The sequence below is a fragment of the Heptranchias perlo genome, chromosome 25, assembly GCF_035084215.1.
Source record: "Heptranchias perlo isolate sHepPer1 chromosome 25, sHepPer1.hap1, whole genome shotgun sequence".
Lineage (NCBI taxonomy): Eukaryota > Metazoa > Chordata > Chondrichthyes > Hexanchiformes > Hexanchidae > Heptranchias > Heptranchias perlo.
Genome location: NC_090349.1, coordinates 41,276,026 through 41,294,913, shown reverse-complemented (window position 1 = coordinate 41,294,913; position 18,888 = coordinate 41,276,026). Strand labels below are relative to the sequence as shown.

The 18,888-nt window shown below is 42.5% G+C and overlaps 1 protein-coding gene across 1 annotated transcript in view; it reads left to right on the top strand.

Moving 5' to 3' along the window:
* The first annotated feature begins 414 nt into the window (after positions 1-414).
* The window catches only part of gnb1l (guanine nucleotide binding protein (G protein), beta polypeptide 1-like), a 35,159-nt gene continuing 16,685 nt past the window's right edge, over positions 415-18,888 (top strand). Inside the window, exons 1-3 of the mRNA XM_068006338.1 lie at positions 415-483; positions 5,694-5,795; positions 18,436-18,568. Coding sequence (XP_067862439.1) covers positions 18,453-18,568 — 116 coding nt within the window. The 5' untranslated portion in view covers positions 415-483; positions 5,694-5,795; positions 18,436-18,452. The remainder of the gene's footprint in view (positions 484-5,693; positions 5,796-18,435; positions 18,569-18,888) is intronic.

Sequence of the window (18,888 nt, the reverse complement as noted above, 5' to 3'; positions counted from 1 at the left end):
TTAAATTTGCGTCCTCTGGTTGCCGGCCCTTGCGTGACTGGAAACAGTTTCTCCTTATTTACTCTGTATCAAAACCCTGCATGATTTTGAAAGCCTCTATTAAATCTCCCCTTAACCTTCTGTGCTCTAAGATGTTGGCACCTCCCCACACCCGTCCGCACAACCAACTCACACACGCTTGAGGTCTTCCACGACCGGTGGGCACCGCAGCGGCTGGAGTGTGTACTGGAGACACACGGATGTTAATGTTGCTGTTTAATTTGATAAGTTTTCCTTTGTTTTATGGTTTAGTTCTTTATTAGTTGTACCCCTCTTTATATAAAAAAAGGGGCTCTTTTGTTTATTTTTTGTTTGATCACACTGGGGCTTGACTACATTACCCAGAGAGCCGAGCGGAAGTCACTGCAACGACCGGAAGTCACTGTGCAAAAAGCATAACCGGATTTTGCGCAGCGTTCACTCGGTACCTGGATTATTTAACCGGTAAAATAATGTCGCCGGAGTTGCTTTAAGTTTCATTCCGAAGTTTCTCCCAGGGAGTGATTTAGGCTCCCGCGGTCCTGGCGTGGGCCGTACAGGCCTAGGGCCGCGGTTGCCTTGGCAACGAGCACTCGAAGGCCGCAGGCCGCGAGTTCGGGTTAACGGGAATGGGCAGCGCGGTCGGGCGTGTCTCCCATTCCAGTACTGTACTTGCGGGGTCGTGGTAAACTGCTTAGGTCCCGGCTCCGAGCAGGCAGGAGAGGAGCCCCCCCGCCTCCCCTCACTGTACAGGAGGGTCTGGGAGAGGAGACCCCCCCCCCCTCACTGTACAGGAGGGTCTGGGAGAGGAGACCACCCCCCTCACTGTACAGGAGGGTCTGGGAGAGGAGACCCCCCCCTCACTGTACAGGAGGGTCTGGGAGAGGAGACCCCCCCCCCCTCACTGTACAGGAGGGTCTGGGAGAGGAGACCCCCCTTCACTGTACGGGAGGGTCTGGGAGAGGAGACCACCCCCTCACTGTATGGGAGGGTCTGGGAGAGGAGACCACCCCCTCACTGTATGGGAGGGTCTGGGAGAGGAGACCCCCCCTCACTGTATGGGAGGGTCTGGGAGAGGAGACCCCCCTCACTGTATGGGAGGGTCTGGGAGAGGAGACCCCCCCTCACTGTATGGGAGGGTCTGGGAGAGGAGATCCCCCCTCACTGTATGGGAGGGTCTGGGAGAGGAGACCCCCCCTCTTCACTGTATGGGAGGGTCTGGGAGAGGAGACCCCCCCTCTTCACTGTATGGGAGGGTCTGGGAGAGGAGACCCCCCTCTTCACTGTATGGGAGGGTCTGGGAGAGGAGACCCTCCTCTTCACTGTATGAGAGGGTCTGGGAGAGGAGACCCCCCCCCCCCCCTCTTCACTGTATGGGAGGGTCTGGGAGAGGAGACCCCCCCCTCTTCACTGTATGGGAGAGGAGACCCCCCCCTCTTCACTGTATGGGAGGGTCTGGGAGAGCAGACCCCCCCTCTTCACTGTATGGGAGGGTCTGGGAGAGCAGACCCCCCCTCTTCACTGTATGGGAGGGTCTGGGAGAGCAGACCCCCCCTCTTCACTGTATGGGAGGGTCTGGGAGAGCAGACCCCCCCTCTTCACAGTACGGGAGGGTCTGGGAGAGCAGACACCCCCCCCTCACTGTACGGGAGGGTCTGGGAGAGGAGACCCCCCTCACTGTGCGGGAGGGTCTGGGAGAGGAGACCCCCTCCCCTCACTGTACAGGAGGGTCTGGGAGAGGAGACCCCCCTCACTGTACAGGAGGGTCTGGGAGAGGAGACCCCCCCCCTCATTGTACGGGAGGGTCTGGGAGAGGAGAACCCCCCTCACTGTACGGGAGGGTCTGGGAGAGGAGACCTCCCTCACTATGCAGGAGGGTCTGGGAGAGGAGACCTCCTCCCCTCACTGTACAGGAGGGTCTGGGAGAGGAGACCCCCCTCACTGTACGGGAGGGTCTGGGAGAGGAGATCCCCCGCTCACTGTACAGGAGCGTCTGTGAGAGGAGACCCCCCCCTCACTGTACGGGAGGGTCTGTGAGAGGAGACCCCCCCCTCACTGTACGGGAGGGTCTGTGAGAGGAGACCCCCCCCTCACTGTACGGGAGGGTCTGTGAGAGGAGACCCCCCCCTCACTGTACGGGAGGGTCTGGGAGAGTAGACCACCCTCGCATTGAACAGGAGGGTCCGGGAGACGAGACATCTCTCCTCTCACTGTACAGGAGGATCTGGGAGAGGAGACCCCTCCCCCTCCCCTCACTGTGCAGGAGGTCTGGGCTGAGAGTCCTTCACTATACAGGAGGTTCTGGGATAGGAGCCCCTCAGTTTACTCGGAGGCGAGTCCCATCTTTACAGATTAGTCTCAATGTTAAAGAAAAAATTCCTATTAATGTTTTCAATGAATTTATTTCTATTGCATAATTTCAATTCTGTGAGGTACCCAAGTGGTGAAATACAACTTTTCGTCCAGCGTGTGAGGCTGAGGCTGCAGTTATACTGCTAACTTCGAGCCATTGTGAAGTGTTTTTGGGTGTGTATTGATGCAAATGTGGCAGTGTGACCCAGGAATCAAATCCTAATATGACTGCTGAACGCAAACAAGACAGTCAATGTATTACACCACCTGGGTGTTATACCTGCTAGAATATAATTGTACATTCTGTGTGAGGCCGTCTTTATAAAAGTGATCAAGCGGTCTCCTGGATACTTTATCAACTTAACACAGTTTCTTTAATGTTAAGAGAAAGCAGGCAATGCTGCCTGCATTTTACTAATGTTAAAGAAAAATAGCTACTGCAGTAGTAGAGCTCTCTCCTGGCAGGAGCAGAGTGTACATTACAACTCTATAAGTGTAGTTCTGGCCTTGTTAACAGCCCTTCACACTCTACAGCGAACAGCCTTAGAGCACAACTGCAGCTTCGTAATAAGGGGACAATAACTGGTTTCCACGGTTGGCATAATTTGCTTTTTAAAGATTCTCATACATTCGTGATTAGAATATCACATTTTTAAAAGGCTGAAATGATTCAGTTTTTATGCAAATTGATCGTGAAGTCAAAGATTCAGTTAGAATCATAGAAGTTACAACATGGAAACAGGCCCTTCGGCCCAACATGTCCATGTCGCCCAGTTTATACCACTAAGCTAGTCCCAATTGCCTGCACTTGGCCCATATCCCTCTATACCTATGTAACTGTCCAAATGCTTTTTAAAAGACAAAATTGTACCCGCCTCTACTACTGCCTCTGGCAGCTCGTTCCAGACACTCACCACCCTTTGAGTGAAAATATTGCCCCTCTGGACCCTTTTGTATCTCTCCCCTCTCACCTTAAATCTATGTCCCCTCGTTATAGACTCCCCTACCTTTGGGAAAAGATTTTGACTATCTACCTTATCTATGCCCCTCATTATTTTATAGACTTCTATAAGATCACCCCTTAACCTCCTACTCTCTAGGGAAAAAAGTCTCAGTCTATCCAACCTCTCCCTATAAGTCAAACCATTGTAGCCTGATCAGATCACAATAGGCAGATAAAGTAGATTTGTGGCTGAGGACAGTGGACAGCTAGCAGAATGGATAGCAAGTTGGCTACAAAACAGAAAACAGAGAGTAGGGGTTAAGGGTAGCTCCTCAGACTGGCATAAGGTAGGATGTGGTATTCCCCAAGATCGGTGCTGCGACCGCTGTTGTTCACAATTTACATTAATGATTTGAATTCGGGAATCGAAAGTACAATTTCAAAATTTGCAGATGACACCAAATTGAATGGTGTGGTTAATACATACGAAGAATGCGTCAAAATGCAATAGGACATTAATAAACTTGCAGAATGGGTGTGTAATTGGCAAATAAATTTCAATATAGATAAGTGTGAGGTGGTGCATTTTGTTAGGAAGAATAAGAAGGCCACATACTGCTTGGTTAATAAGAGTCTAAACAGATTAGAGGAGCAAAGGGAGGAAACCTGTTGGTCTTCCAGCTGAAGGAGCTGTCCACGACCGAGTGTTGCCGACTGGCACATTCCAAGGTCCAGGGGTATGTGCTGCGGGATGCACTGAAGCGAGCTGCGGCCCACGCAAAAGCTCTATAGGGAAAGACCACCCCACTTTGTATTGTACAGAATGTATTAGAAGATATGTACTATGTTTTGAATTGTAATAATGAGATCATAATGTGTACGATCTGCATTTATTGGTTTGAACTGCATTGCTTGAAATTGTGAGCTTTTACATTGAACTGTGTGTATCTTTAAATTTTATGAAATAAAGTATATTTTGAAATATATATATAAAAAATCTAGGGGTACAGATACACATCACTAAAAGTAATGATGCAGGTTAATAAATCCATTTAAAAAAAAAAAGGCAAATCAAGCACTAGGGTTCATTTTTTAGAGGGATAGAATTGAAAAGCAAAGAAGTTATGTTAAACTTGTATTGAACATTGGTTAGACCACATTTGGAGTATTGTGCACAGTTCTGGTCTCCATATTATGGAAAGGATATAGAGGCATTGGGGAGGGTGCAAAAAAAATTCGCAAGGATGATACCAGAACTGAGAGGATATCCTTATAGGAAAGGCTGAACAGGCTGAGACTCTCTTCTCTAGAAAAGAGAAGGCTGAGAGGTGACCTGACAGAGGTCTTTAAGTTAATGATTATGTTTGATAGGGTAGATGTAGAGAAAATGTTTCCACTTGTGGGGGAGTCCAAAACTAGTGGTCGTAAATATAAAATAGTCGCTAATAAATCCAATAGGGAATTCAGGAGAAACTTCCTTATCCAAAGAGTGGTAAGAATGTGGAATGTGCTACCATTCATCTCCTAGTTGCTAGTTGAGAATGGCATTTATAGAGGTTTGGGAGCTTCAATTGGTTTGTGACCAGGGAGAAAGTAGAGTGGTTTGATACCCTCAGCAAAAAAAAGTACATTTTGGGAAAGTCCTGAGATGAAGCCATCTGCTTGCCACCTAAGTGGGGAATGTTGCATAGCTTGGGGAGACCTACTGAAGGTAAAAAAAATAAAAAGAGACAGAGTAACAAAAGACCCTACTGTCATAACTTCAAGAACACAACATTTTAAAGAAATATTTATAACAAAATTTATTGTGTCAGCTGTGGCTCAGTGGTAGCACTCCTGCCTCTGAGTCAGAATGTTGCGGATTCAAGCCTCACTCCAGAGCCTTGAGCACAAAAATCTAGGCTGACACCCCAGTGCAGTACTGAGGGAGCGCTGCACAGCCAGTGGTGCCGTCTTTCAGATGAGACGTTAAACTGAGGCCCCGTCTGCCCTCTCGGATGGACGTAAAGGATCCCATGGCACCATTTTGAAGAAGAGCAGGGGAGTTCTCCGCGGTGTCCTGGCGAACATTTATCCCTCATCCAACATCATTTTTTTTTTAAAAAAAGGATTATCTGGTCATTATCACGTTGCTGTTTGTGGAACCTTGGCCTCAGCAAATTGGCTGCTACTTTTCCTACATTACAACAGTGACTACACTTCAAAAGTAAAGTAAAGGTTGTAAAGCGTTTTGGGGCGTCCTGAGGTCATGAAAGATGTTATATAAATGCAGGTCTTTATTTGTTACATAGGCGTGGACTTGATGAAAATATTACATTATACTGATGAATGTCCATACTTGTAGGTGTAGACAACTGACTGAAGCCTTTCTGTTTTCTAGAAGGTGTCGAAGTACAAGTGCTTCTGATTTCCTGTTTCCTTCAGATCATAACTGCACACCAACATTATAATTAACCTTTAAGATTGAAAAGAACAACGACAGGTATGTGTGCCTGAGTTAATAGATCTTTATTAAATTGTTTTACTTAAAGGAGCAGTATGTTTTATACAGTACTGTTAATATACATATGAAGTTGATCTCCTGTGATGTTGCTTACCAGGGATGAGAGTCTGGAGCATAGTTATGATGCTCGAATGCTATGACAGAGCTGTGTTTAACTTGGCCTTAGGCCACTGTACACCCTGAGATCAATTGGAGGCTAATCGCAGAGAGAAGTTGCTGTAGATTGGCAGCTGCGTGTACATTCCTTCTGCTCCGTGGGGAAAGGCTGGGTTAAGGAAGGTCAGAAAAACTAGCAGGGAATGACTGACTTGTTTTTAAAAAAAATATATACTTTAAATATTTTGATGTATGTGGTGGACATGCAATAGATACAAGACCTTTGTTTGTGTAGATAGATCTATTTCTTGTTAAAGGAAGAACTTGCATTTATATAGTGCCTTATCATATCCTCAAGATGTCTTCATATCCAATGAATTACTTTTGAAGTGCAGTCACTTGTTAGATAGGCAAACTACTATAAGTACTATGTAAACTCCCACATTAGCTAATATGGCAATAACACTGTTGTGGCACATCAGAGATCTGTCATTTTTCACGTCATAAGAGACTCTGTATTTTAATATTTGGACATCAAGGTAAAGAGGGGATATAATTGGGGTCCCTACCAGGGCTTCTTCAGTGAACACCTACTTTACCAGGCAGCTCGGGCTAGTGGAAAGCTCTGTGAATGTCTGATTTCACGTCTAAACTTCCCCTCACAAAGATTGATCGTAACTGAGAGAACTTTGAGTTCTTTTGTTTTGTGTTGCAGATCTTTGTAAGTTATTTGAACCGTGCTGGTTTTATCTGTCTGCTGTGTTTAACTTTTGCTTCTCCTCCTAATTTTATTAATAAACCTGATTCGTAGTTGTAACCTGGCATAAGCGGTTTGAAAGAAAGTTGTTTGTTCGTCTCTCAGAGAGATCAGGAGTTTATTTATGGTGGTAACCTCTATTAATTGCAATGTTTACCTCATCAGTAAGAGGTCATTGTATAAGGCCAAATTTCAGTTCCGAGGGAGCTCGGACTTCCCTTTGTGTATCTTTCAGTCTTTCACAAGAAAACGTATTTGGAGTGCACTGAATTGTAACAGTTGTTCTCGTTAAACTTTGAGAACATTGTGATGTTGTGTTCTTGAGCTTGCTGTGCAAGTACTTCAGATCACCTGCCTAGTAGTATCAGAGACCGTAGGTGAAGTTTAAACCTATCTTGCATATTGTTGCCCTTGGGCACTAGACAGTGAAACTCTACTTAAAGAAGTGATGAGCTTTAATTTCATATTGTTGGCAGTAAATTTATCAATATTGCAATACTAATGTGCTAATTGTTTTTTTAAAAAGTTCATTTTCAGTCCCCCCTGACAGGTGCCGCTCTATTCAATGTGGGTGGGCTGGCAGAGCTGCAACTGCATGTTCCCATCCACCTACAGTTTGACCTGTTTCCCAGGCAGTGTAGGCTCCAGGGATAGATAACATAGGCTCATTATCATGTCTGATATTCTGTCTGTAAATATACTATTTTCAGACTGGATGGAGTGATATTGTAGGTTTTTTCAATGTCAGTGATTAAAAATAATTAATACCCTCTTTTATTGTTTTTTAAAATATAATTCACAAGATAGATACAAGGAGAGTCATTCGTCCCAATCCCAGCTCATCAATCTAAAAATAATTTACTGTCTCTTCCCCAAATCATTATTAAATAATTCCAGAGTCTAGTCTGGGTTGATTGCTCATTGTGAGAGAGAATTTCATGACATCGGTCCTAAATTTGCCTTTGGCAGCTTGAATCTGTGTCCCCTTGTCCCACTATCTCAGTTCAATTGGAAGTAGTGTGCCAGATTTATTTTTTATCTATACTGTTTACCATATATGTACTGTATAAAGATAGAATGATACAGCACAGGAGGCCATTCAGCCCATTGTGCCTGTGCCAGCTCTTTGAAAGGGCTATCCAATTAGTCCCACTCCCCTGCACTTTCCCCGTAGCCCTGCAAATTTTTCCCCTTCAAGTATTCATTCAATTCCCAATTACTGATGAAGGAGGCCATTATATAGAAAAGTGTTACCTGTATGAGGACCCCTCTTAGTCGCCTCCTTTCAAGACCAAAAAGCCCAAATTTCTGCAGTCTTTCATTGCAGCATCTTTCTATAATGTTAGGGATTACTCTTATGGCTTTTCTCTGAATTGCCCTCCAAGGCTTGAATGTCTCTCATGTGTTTCCATGATCACATCTCAGTATTGCCACATAATGCTATATGCATCGTGTACACCTGGGATCTTTGTAGTGTGACATAGAAAGTACAATGCTGAAGGTGGCCATTTTATAAAATTTTACAGTGCAGAAGGAGGCTATTTGGCCCATTACGCCTGTACTGACTCTCTCAAAGAGCTATCCTGGTGGTACAATTTCTTCCCCTTTCTATATACTCTTTTACATTTTTCTTTTTCAAATATTTATTAACTTCCTTTTTAAAAGCTAATACGGATTCTGTTTTCATTTAGCCCACTGCACCTATGTCAGGTCTAATCTCATTTCCCTGTCCTTTTGTAATCTTCCTTTTCAAATACTTATCCAGTCCCCTGATAAATAATGTTACAATCTCTGCCTCAATAGCCACTTGTGGTAAAGCATTCCCTCTGATCTAATAGCTTTGTGTGAACAAAATCTAACTTATTTCTATATTCTTCTCGTGAAATACCTGACTGCGCCCCCTTGCTACTGATTTACCAAATAGTGGAAATGATCTTTCACTATTTATCCTCTCCATCTGTGTCCCATACGTTTGAAAACCTCTTTTCGATTCCCCCTTTCCCCTTCATTGTCCTAAAGAAAAAAGCCCCAATTTTTTGAAAATATAGTCTTTCTTTCCTATTATGATTCTAATGAATCTTCACCATACTTTTTTCATGGCTGTAATATCCTTTCTATACTTGAATGCCCAGAGATATGTACAATATTCCAACTGTGGCCGAAGGCGATGTCTTGAACCAACCATCACTTTCTTGCTCTGTGTATAAAACCCAGAATCTCATTTGCTTTTAATGTGATGTTTTCTACCTGCATACTCATCTTTAAAGATCTCTGTATCGGCACCCTAAATTTCTCTCTCTCTTCCTCCATTTTGTTAAGGACCTTAGTGTTTAGAGTATGCTTCCTTTCATTGATTTTTGCCCCCCACAATGTACTACTACACCTATCTTTGTATTGATCTACATCTACCTATTGCAGTAACCTGTCTAAACCCTCCTTGAGTTCTTCCTCACCTGTCTAAACCCTCCTTGAGTTCTTCCTCACCTGTCTCACCCTCCTTGTGTTCTTCCTCACATGTCCATGCCCTCCTTATGTTCGTTTTCACCTGTCTATACCCTCTAAAAGATAGATAAGACTAATTGACCTTTAATTTTCTGGCTTATCCCTTTCCCCTTTTTAGGTTTTTTTCATGGTTTATCTCTTTCCCCTTAGAGATGTAACATTTGCTACTCTCCAGTTCTTTGGTGCAATTACTGGTTAGTGTCTCTGCCGTCTCCTTCCCAACCTCTTTCAGTACTGTGGATGCATACCATTTGGACCTTGTGACTTTTCTACTCTTAGAAACATAGAAAATAGGAGCAAGAGTAGGCCATTCGGCCCTTCGGGCCTGCTCCGCCATTCAAAATGATCATGGCTGATCGTCTAACTCAGTACCCTGTTCCCGCTTTTTCCCCATATCCCTTGATCCTTTTAGCGTTAAGAAATATATCTATCTCCTTCTTGAATACATCTAATGACTTGGCCTCCACTGCCTTCTGTGGTAGAGAATTCCACAGGTTCACCACCCTCTGAGTGAAGAAATTTCTCCTCATCTCGGTTCTAAAGGGCAGACCCCATATCCTGAGACTGTGACTCCTGGTTCTGGATTCCCCAGCCATCGGGAATATCCTCCCTGCATCTAGTCCGTCTAGCCCTGTTAGAATTTTATATGTTTCGATGAGATCATCTCTCATTCTTCTAAACACAAGTGAATATAGGTCTAGTCGACCCAATCTCTCCTCATACGTCAGTCCTGCCATCCCAAGAATCAGCCTGGTAAACCTTCGTTGCACTCCCTCCATGGCAAGGACATCCTTCCTCAGATAAGGAGACCAAAACTGCACACAATACTCCAGATGTGGTCTCACCAAGGCCCTGTATAACTGCAGTAAGACATCCCTGCTCCTGTACTCAAATCCTCTTGCAATGAAGGCCAACATACCATTCGCCTTCCTAACTGCTTGCTGCGCCTGAATGCTCGCTTTCAGCGATTGGTGAACAGGACACCCAGGTCTCGTTGCACCTCCCCTTTTCCCAATCTATCACCATTCAGATAATAATCTGCCTTTCCGTTTTCACAACCAAAGTGGATAACCTCACATTTATCCACGTTATACTGCATCTGCCATGTTCTTGCTCACTCACCCAACTTGTCTAAATCACATTGGAGCCTCTTTGCATCCTCCTTACAGCTCACATTCCACCCCAGCTTTGTGTCATCTGCAAACCTGGAAATGTTGCATTTAGTTCCCTCATCCAAATCATTGATATATATTGTGAATAGCTGGGGCCCAAGCACTGATCCTGCAGTACCCCACTAGTCACTGCCTGCTACCCGGAAAAAGACCCGTTTATTCCTACTCTCTCTTTCCTGTCTGTCAACCAATTCTCAATCCATGCCAGTATATTCCCCCTAATCCCATGTGCTTTAATTTTGCACACTAACCTCTTGTGTGGGACCTTATCAAAAGCCTTCTGAAAATCCAAGTACACCACATCCACTGGTTCGCCCCTATCTATTCTACTAGTTACAGCCTCAAAAAACTCCAGTAGATTTGTTAAGCATGATTTCCCTTTCATAAACCCATGCTGACTTTGTCCAATCTCATTAATGCCTTCCAAGTGTTCTGTTATCGCATCTTTTATAATAGACTCTAGCATTTTCCCCACTACTGATGTTAGGCTAATTGGTCTGTAATTCCCTGCTTTTTCTCTCCCTCCTTTTTTAATTAGTGGGGTTACATTTGCCACCCTCCAATCTGTCGGAACTGTTCCAGAGTCTATAGAATTTTGGAAGATGATCACCAATGCATCCACTATTTCCAGGGCCACTTCCTTTAGTCCCAATGACTTTTTTAAAATCCAGTTTCTTTTTGAATATTTATCTCCAGCAGTGGCTCTTCCCTATCCTCCTCCACAACTCCTACAGTCCCACTTTCACCTTCTCTAAAAATGAAGGCAAAACATTTATTGAAACATCTCTTAAATTTCCTCAATCTCAAGTACAAGATGGCTCCATTTGTAAGTACTCTTTATCCCTTCTAAGGCTATCCTTTTTCTTCTTATGCGCTTATAACAACCCATGCCATTTTTCTTTGTTGACCACCTGTCTTCTCTCAAACTCCCCTCCGAGTCTTCCTAATCTTCCTTTTTTGCTTTCCTTTTACACCTTTTAAATTATAATATTCTTCTGTATTATTCCCTCCCATATTTATCATGTACCTTTTCTTTTATATCTGATTTTTGCTCCGAGCTTTCTCTTTATCCATGGAATCGTTGCCCTTGGTGTTTCCCCTTTACTTCTAGTTGGAATGTATTAAATACATACATTAAATATCTCCCACTGCTGTTTGGCCTGCCATTCTTTACAACCGGTTAGCCTGGGCTAGGCACCCTTTCATCCCACTGAAATTGGCTCATTTCTAGTCCAGCACCTTATTTTTGATTCCTCTCTATTTGCAACGTGAACCAGTTAGATTATAGTAACTATTTCCCAAGTATTCTCCTATTTTCAGGTCATTTACTTGTCCTTGGTTATCCAGAACCGGACCTAGCACTGCTCCCTTCCTTGTTGGACATTAAGAAAACAGTTCTGAATGTATTCTAAGAGTCCCTCCCATTTTGATTACAAATTTTTGTCTTAGCCCACACTAATTTAGCTTAATTAAAGTCCTCCAGTATTACAACCCTGTTATTAAAGAACTTGCATTTATATAGCGCCTTTCATGACATCAGGACGTCCCAAAGCGCCTCACAGCCAGTGAATTACTGCTAAGCTCTCTAAATTGCCTGAAAATTTCATCCTTGATTTCTTTCCCCACTACTCAGTGGAGTATAATGTACTCCCAATATGGTCACAGATCCCTTACTATTTCTTAATTCATGCATTTGCTCTGCTCTTTGTTTTCTGTTCCCAGCCATTGATCTATACGGTTGCATTTCCATTAATACCATGTGCCCTAACAGCCATTATCAATAAAAATTGCCATCATCAATAAAAAACCTTCTGTGACTGTAGCCACGTCTTTAATAAAATCATCCCACCTCCCTTTTCTCCTTCTGTCTTTCTTTCAAGCTACAATGTCATGTCCCTCCATTCTAACTAATGCCCCTAAATTTATTTCCAATGCTGTACACATTTCTATATAAGCATTACAACCTTGACACATTTATATTCCTCAGTATCCTTTTCTTTTTTTAATTATTATTCGTTCCTTCACTATCCTGCCTCTTAACCTCTCCACAAAATTATGATGGGAGAAATGATATTGAATCCTCAAGTTAATTGATTTTGAGTGTATGCTCCCTATTCATAATTTCACTGTATGGAAAAGTTTATAGGTAGCCTTTAAACAGCAGTTGGATATTGACAAACAGTATGTTTCTCTTTATAATGTTATAATGTTTATGATTATATAGGATTATATAATATTTAGGATCATATAACCGTATCAGTTGATTTAATTATCCTTTAAGGAAACGGATGACAATGTTGGGGAATAGTATTTTATATAGTGTTTGGGGGTACAGTTCTTTATGAGGCCTCCCACTGTGTGTGTATGCTTTGAATGAGAATACTTATTGTGGATGTGTGTTTACCAGAAAAAGGTATGAGGACTAGGGAATTAAACATTTAAAAAAATATTTGAATGATACCTTTCTTTTAAGAGTTTTTCCATCAGATTTTATGTGGAGCATTTTTATTGAAGGACTACTTGGGGAACTGGAGTTCTGCAACCATCTCGGTCCCAGGTTCTGTAAGGAAGGACCCTGTTTATATTACAGGGAGTTTCTACGGCAGCTGGCTTCACTTTAAAACAATTGTGCACATGTAAAATTGTGCAGTTTTGAAGTTGTGGTTTGCAGCTATGTAGCTGTTGTTGTCCCAACTTTCGCAATAACTGGGAAGGCCCGTATTGGACGGTGAATACAAAACCACATCAATGAATTGTACAGACTGGGTGGGCCACACTCCGTCTACATGTGGGCCAAAAGAGGTAGTTGCCTCTACCTCTGACAGCAAGCCGCATTTTCTTCATGTTACCATTCGAGGCGGCACTACTGCCAAAGGCGTCCAAGGAAAACCGCCTCCTGGTGTTGTGGACGGCCTCTGGGAGCAGGAGCACCAACTTTCTACATTGCCGGTCTGTTGTTGATGGCAGAAATACCACCGGCAGTGAGCCAGCTATGGAAATATAACAATAGTGTGTGTGACTGTGGGCAAGCTGAAAACGTTCATTATTTCCAGGTATAAATATATACTGAAAGGGCTGGGTGTGGCAGACAGATCAATCCATATGCTTTTTATGTGCTCTTTCAGTTCCGCAATAACAGGGGTGTAGATTGACTTGCACAGTAAAACACAGCTATCTTTATTTGCATTAACCTTCAAAGAAAGAAAAGAAATAACTTGCATTTACATAGTGCCTTTCACAACCTCAGAACGTCCCAATTCGCTTTACAGCCAATTAAGTACCTTTTGAAGTGCAGTCATTATTGTAATGTAGGAAATGTGGCAGCCAATTTGCGCACAGCAAGGTCCCACAAACAGCAATGAGATAATGACCAGATAACCTGTATTTTAGTGATGGTGGAGGGATAAATATTGAGCAGGACACCGGGGAAAACCTCCCTGCTCTTCTTCAAAATAGTGCCATGGGATCTTTTACGTCCACCTGAGAGGGCAGACAGGGCCTTTGATTAACATCTCATCCAAAAGACGGCACCTCCGACAATGCAGCGCTCCCTCAGTACTGCACTGGAGTGTCAGCTGCCACTGTAGCTACTGGGCACTCTGTCTTGTACACTGTATCTCAATAAAGTGCTTTTTTTGATGTACTTTTAGGCTACACATTGGTTCACTGAAAGACTTTCTAATATGTTTTTTAAAAATCTGGAGGAGGAATTTGCAGTGTTTTTTTGGCTCTGAGACCTTTTCCTTTGTATGTGAGGCATTGCCCAGTTGTAAAAAGTAGATGCTTCACTATGTAAAATACATGACTACAGCTGCAATTTGCAATACGTTATTGTTAGATATATGAGAAGGGGTTTTTAAGACCTATTAAAGGAATCGATTTTTCCCCTCAGGTGCTACCACGCCACACATCAGCTATGGGCTACTTGGTTCAAGGTCTGTGACAGCACCACTCAAACAGCAGATAGGAGCCACACAAAAGCAGCTGAGGGAATTCCTCTGCCACTGACTGTTCCCTCCCATCCAGTGGCATGGGGAAATCAGATCTGTGTCCCAGTCTATTTAATATCACTTAGTCCGGAAGCGTTTTTGTTTCGGAATCTAAATGGCTTTTTTTTTTGCTGTGCATGAATGATGGTTGAATGAGTTGAAACTTTTATTTTCATGCTTGAAGAAGGAATATGTAGTGTGAGTTTGGTGCTTTCCATGGGCCCCGATTGTTTACGCTGATTTATGTCCATTTTCCATTCGGACGTATTCTAATGAGAGTGGCAGGAAATTTGAGCATAACTTGACATGGGCTGAATGGGAGCGTTTTCGGATTTAACTTCCGGATTGTGTCCACGGATGAAATTCCAGGCCCTTGTTTTTGACGGAGTAGTCCTGTTATAGGTCAGCTTTTGCTGACAGTTGAATGGTAGCAGTGGCTTATGACTTGTGGTCACAGGGTATGTGGTGAAGGATTAATGATTGTGACCTATTCACTCCAAGTTTTATCTGGTAATGATAAACAATTGATTACTGGGAAATAATCCAGTCTGAAGTTATTTTCAAGTCCTAAGTGTTTTAGTTACTTCATACGGTTTTTGTAACATTTTACGTATTCTCTCAATCATGGCTGTTCGCCAAAGTCTGCTGACTAGAAAATGGAAAGGTAGCTTTCTCTGAATTAGCAATAAACAGTCTGTAATCAAAAGAAAGGTGACATTGATCAGTATTGAGGAATAACATAATTTCATGTCAAAAGTTTACAAACTGGAAGTAGAATTGGCAAGATTTTTATGTGTTGACTTTGAAAACTTCCTCAAATTTCAGCAGAATCCCTGTTTTCAAACTTTATCTAAATCCCTAGCTTACAGATTCCTCTATAAATGCTCATGAGTAACACAATCATGGCTGTTTGATTCTAATCAATCTGTCCTGCCTTTGTCAAAATGCAGCTCCTGTACAGAGTCCATTCTGCTGACAGTGATCCTTTTTTCTTTTACTCTTGTCCTATGCGCGTGTTTTGTTATGAACGCATTTTAAAAGTTTGGTGTGCCATTTACCCAATATTACCGCACAATAGGTAATCAGCATCTTTCTCGAGCGGTAATTTGTGAAATAATGCAGGGGTCAAGGGTGTCACTGTCAGTCATACCGCCGCATCCACTCCCAAGAATGCACCGCTGGCATGCGGCTGTGTGGGGACCTGGATCTTTGAAGCCAGGAGAAATTGCCAAGCAAGCTCTTCCAAAGGCCGGGCTTGATAGTGGTTTCAATTGAATTGGGGTCTCCGGTCTCTCAGGTGCTGACAGAAGCCTGGGCATGTGATTATTTCTGATTTAATAACATGAAGGGGAAGCGAGCTTTGGCTGATAATTAGGCCTAATTAGTGAGAATGTGTTGATGGACAAGCCATCATATGGTCACAAGGAAACAAACTTTCTTTATCCAAGGCTTAGAGTCAGATTACAGTTCCTGTGTTATCTGCTTCTGCTGACTACAAGGCTGATTCTTCGTTACTTCTTCAAAGAGGAATGGGATCCCACAATATGTGGGATTGGGATGAGAATATTGAAAAAGAAAATCTCTTTGATTCATTGCAACTAAATTAATTCCTTCCCCTCCCCCCCCCCCCCACCTTAAATTATCGCTGTCTTAAAGTTTAAATTACAGAAGTGATCCAATTTCAGCTTTGGAAATGCGATGAATAAGTATCTGTGCACAATTTATTATTCAATTGGTCCGAAGTTGCTGATTGCCTTATACTAATATAGGGGAGCTAGCATTTGTTGTTTTTAAAAAAAATGTGTTTTCCTTGCTTTTTCACAACCTGGAGGCCCTCAGTGATTGAGAGAGTGGAAATGGTGCTGTGTCCTGATTAACTTTAGCAGTCTTTACCACACTGTAAACCATAGTCACAAAGTGAATGTCACCCATTTCTTTTATTTAAGACAACATATTGCAGACTAATTTCTGTAAACACTCTTGAGTCCCGTACCAGCACATTATATAAACTTTAAAAATTTGAATATCAAACAAGGTGATAAGTTTTGATATTTGTGTTTTTAAATCTAGGTACTATGTTTCCCGAGTTTCTGTACTAAATATAAATATTGAAAGCGCCTGACTGCTAATAGTGTAGCATGAATCATGATTTTTTTATGTCAATGGATAGAGCTCTAGTCATGTGAACCATGTGAAATTAATTGCTTTGTGTTACACTAAAATAGCATTTCTTGTGTTTGGCCAAATGTTGATAAGTGAAAGCCTTTTAACAAACCTCTCCTCAAAGGAGAAATGAGCTAGCACAAAAACATACTTCCTAACTGTTAAGAGTACATGGCTGTGAGAACAGTTATCTGAATCGCTCAACATTTACTTAGGAAGCACTACCTGGCGCTGGCCTTAATTAGGGAGGCAGGGCTGACATCTGTGTGGCTGACAGATTAGCAATGCACAATTAAGCTAGGGCCCTTAACCAAGCAGTTTTCTGATCAAGACAGGATATCCAGTTCTTCTAGATATTGCTGACATTACCAGCAGAAACAAGCTCACATGAAGCTTTGAGAAGAATCGTGAGATTTGTTATTTGGAGGAAAAAGAACTTTTATGTGGTTATTGGCCTGATGAGCTAAATTAAATCATTCAGAAGAAAAAAAATTCTAGTCTTATGTGTAGCGTGCACCTGTATCTGTTACACTTGATGTGCAAAGTATGTGTGACACTTGCACCTGATTGGCTCAAATGTCATTCATAAAAACAGGAACAAACTACAACTGAATAGATATGGAACGTACCAGTAAGCAAGTAGCAAATGGGGACAGAAACTACCAACTGACAACAAACATAGCAGGAGGTGGGGTCAGGGCAGGGGCTGAGGAGACCGGCCGCCAAATATTTGCTCCACATTTTGGGGTGGGGGAGGGGTGATAAGGAAGCTCCACCATTCTAAGAGAGCGTCCTGCTGGAGTTCTGTGTCTTTTGAGTCGTTTTCTTTTGAGGCCTCTCTGCCACTATTGGACCACTGACATCCTGCACTTATTTTCAACAGAAATAATTATTTCTTCCCCTTCCGAGATTTTTCTTCATGGCTCACTTCACATTTTTGGTTCACTTTAAAACTCCCTGGGGTCCTCTATTTTACATTATTGCCTCTGTCTGCAGTTGTCCATATTGGATTTGGTCGCTTATTTTTCTGATAAAATGGGCCTCTGTCCTGCCATTTTCTCAGGCTTAGTTTGGGGGTTCCCTAAAGGTACTATTTGGGCTGTTGCGTAATGTTAGACGTTGCCCCATTGCTTCCAATTTGTCACGTAACGTTATATTTAATAGCACCACCATTAGGTGTGGTATCTTTGGAATTCTGAGACCATTTTTAAAATTTTATATATATGAACTGGATTTGTTATAAGGGGCAAAATATCAAAATTTGTGGATGGCACAAAAATAGGGAGCATGGTGAACTGAAGAGTGACTGCAAGTGACTTCAGAAGGACATTGACAGGTTGATAGATTGGGTAAATGGATGACAGATGAAACTTAATATGGAGAAATGTGAGGTGCAGCTTTGAAGGGTGGGAGGTGACTTGCTCTGTGCTTGCTGACCTTGAACAAATATGGGGAATCCATTCCCCCTCCATTACATCCATATAGGGAAATGCCTGGTCTTTATTTGGCACTTCCCCTTAATTGCATAGTTAAAATCAGAAATTCACTGTATAAAACTGTATCTAGTCATTCTATTGCACATGGCTACCCAGAGATGTCAGTGATTTTTAAACAATATATATTATCCCAATAGTACTTATTTTGTGCCATAAGACCACTTGGTGAATATCAGTTTGTGATTTTCTAAATCGACACTGAGTGACTGCAAATGTTTACCTATTTGGTGCTGTCAGTTTGCTATAGAATGTAATTCATGTTCTCATGTTGCCCATAGCAGAGCATGTGATGTGTGCTATTTTGTTAAATACACAAAAAAGTCTACTTTAAAAGTTGTTGTGCATTTGATGCAGCAACAAAAATAGCTGATGCATTGTGGATTAAGAATATATTAACAATTTTTAAACCCTTGTTACGTTACTCGTTGAACGTTCTCTCTACAGATTTCCGTGGCTACCCTATGGCCCTGCGTCCCCCTGATCCAAAGTTTGTGCTTCGAGGGACTGGAGCTTCAGTAAACACTCTGCATTTCTGCTGCGGAGTTCATGAGGATTGTGATCCTATACTCTTCTCTGGGTGAGAAACGTCTACTGCACCTCCTGTAGTGCATCGAATAGTCTGCTGAAACTTAATACAAAAGTAGCACATGTGTGTGTAACTAATAAAATGGAAGATTTTCCATTGTGCTATGGTGAAAGGATTCTGCTACTAGCTGCTTTATGCTGGAAGATTCTTAGGCAAACTTATTGCAAACTGCTTATTGTGACATTGACAGCACATTACACTGCAATTATACTATCAGGCAGCTATATTTTGTAGCAACCTTGACCATTTTAAAATCTGCAATACTCATACAACATATATAATGATAACTGATGCCGGGCATGCTAGTGAGT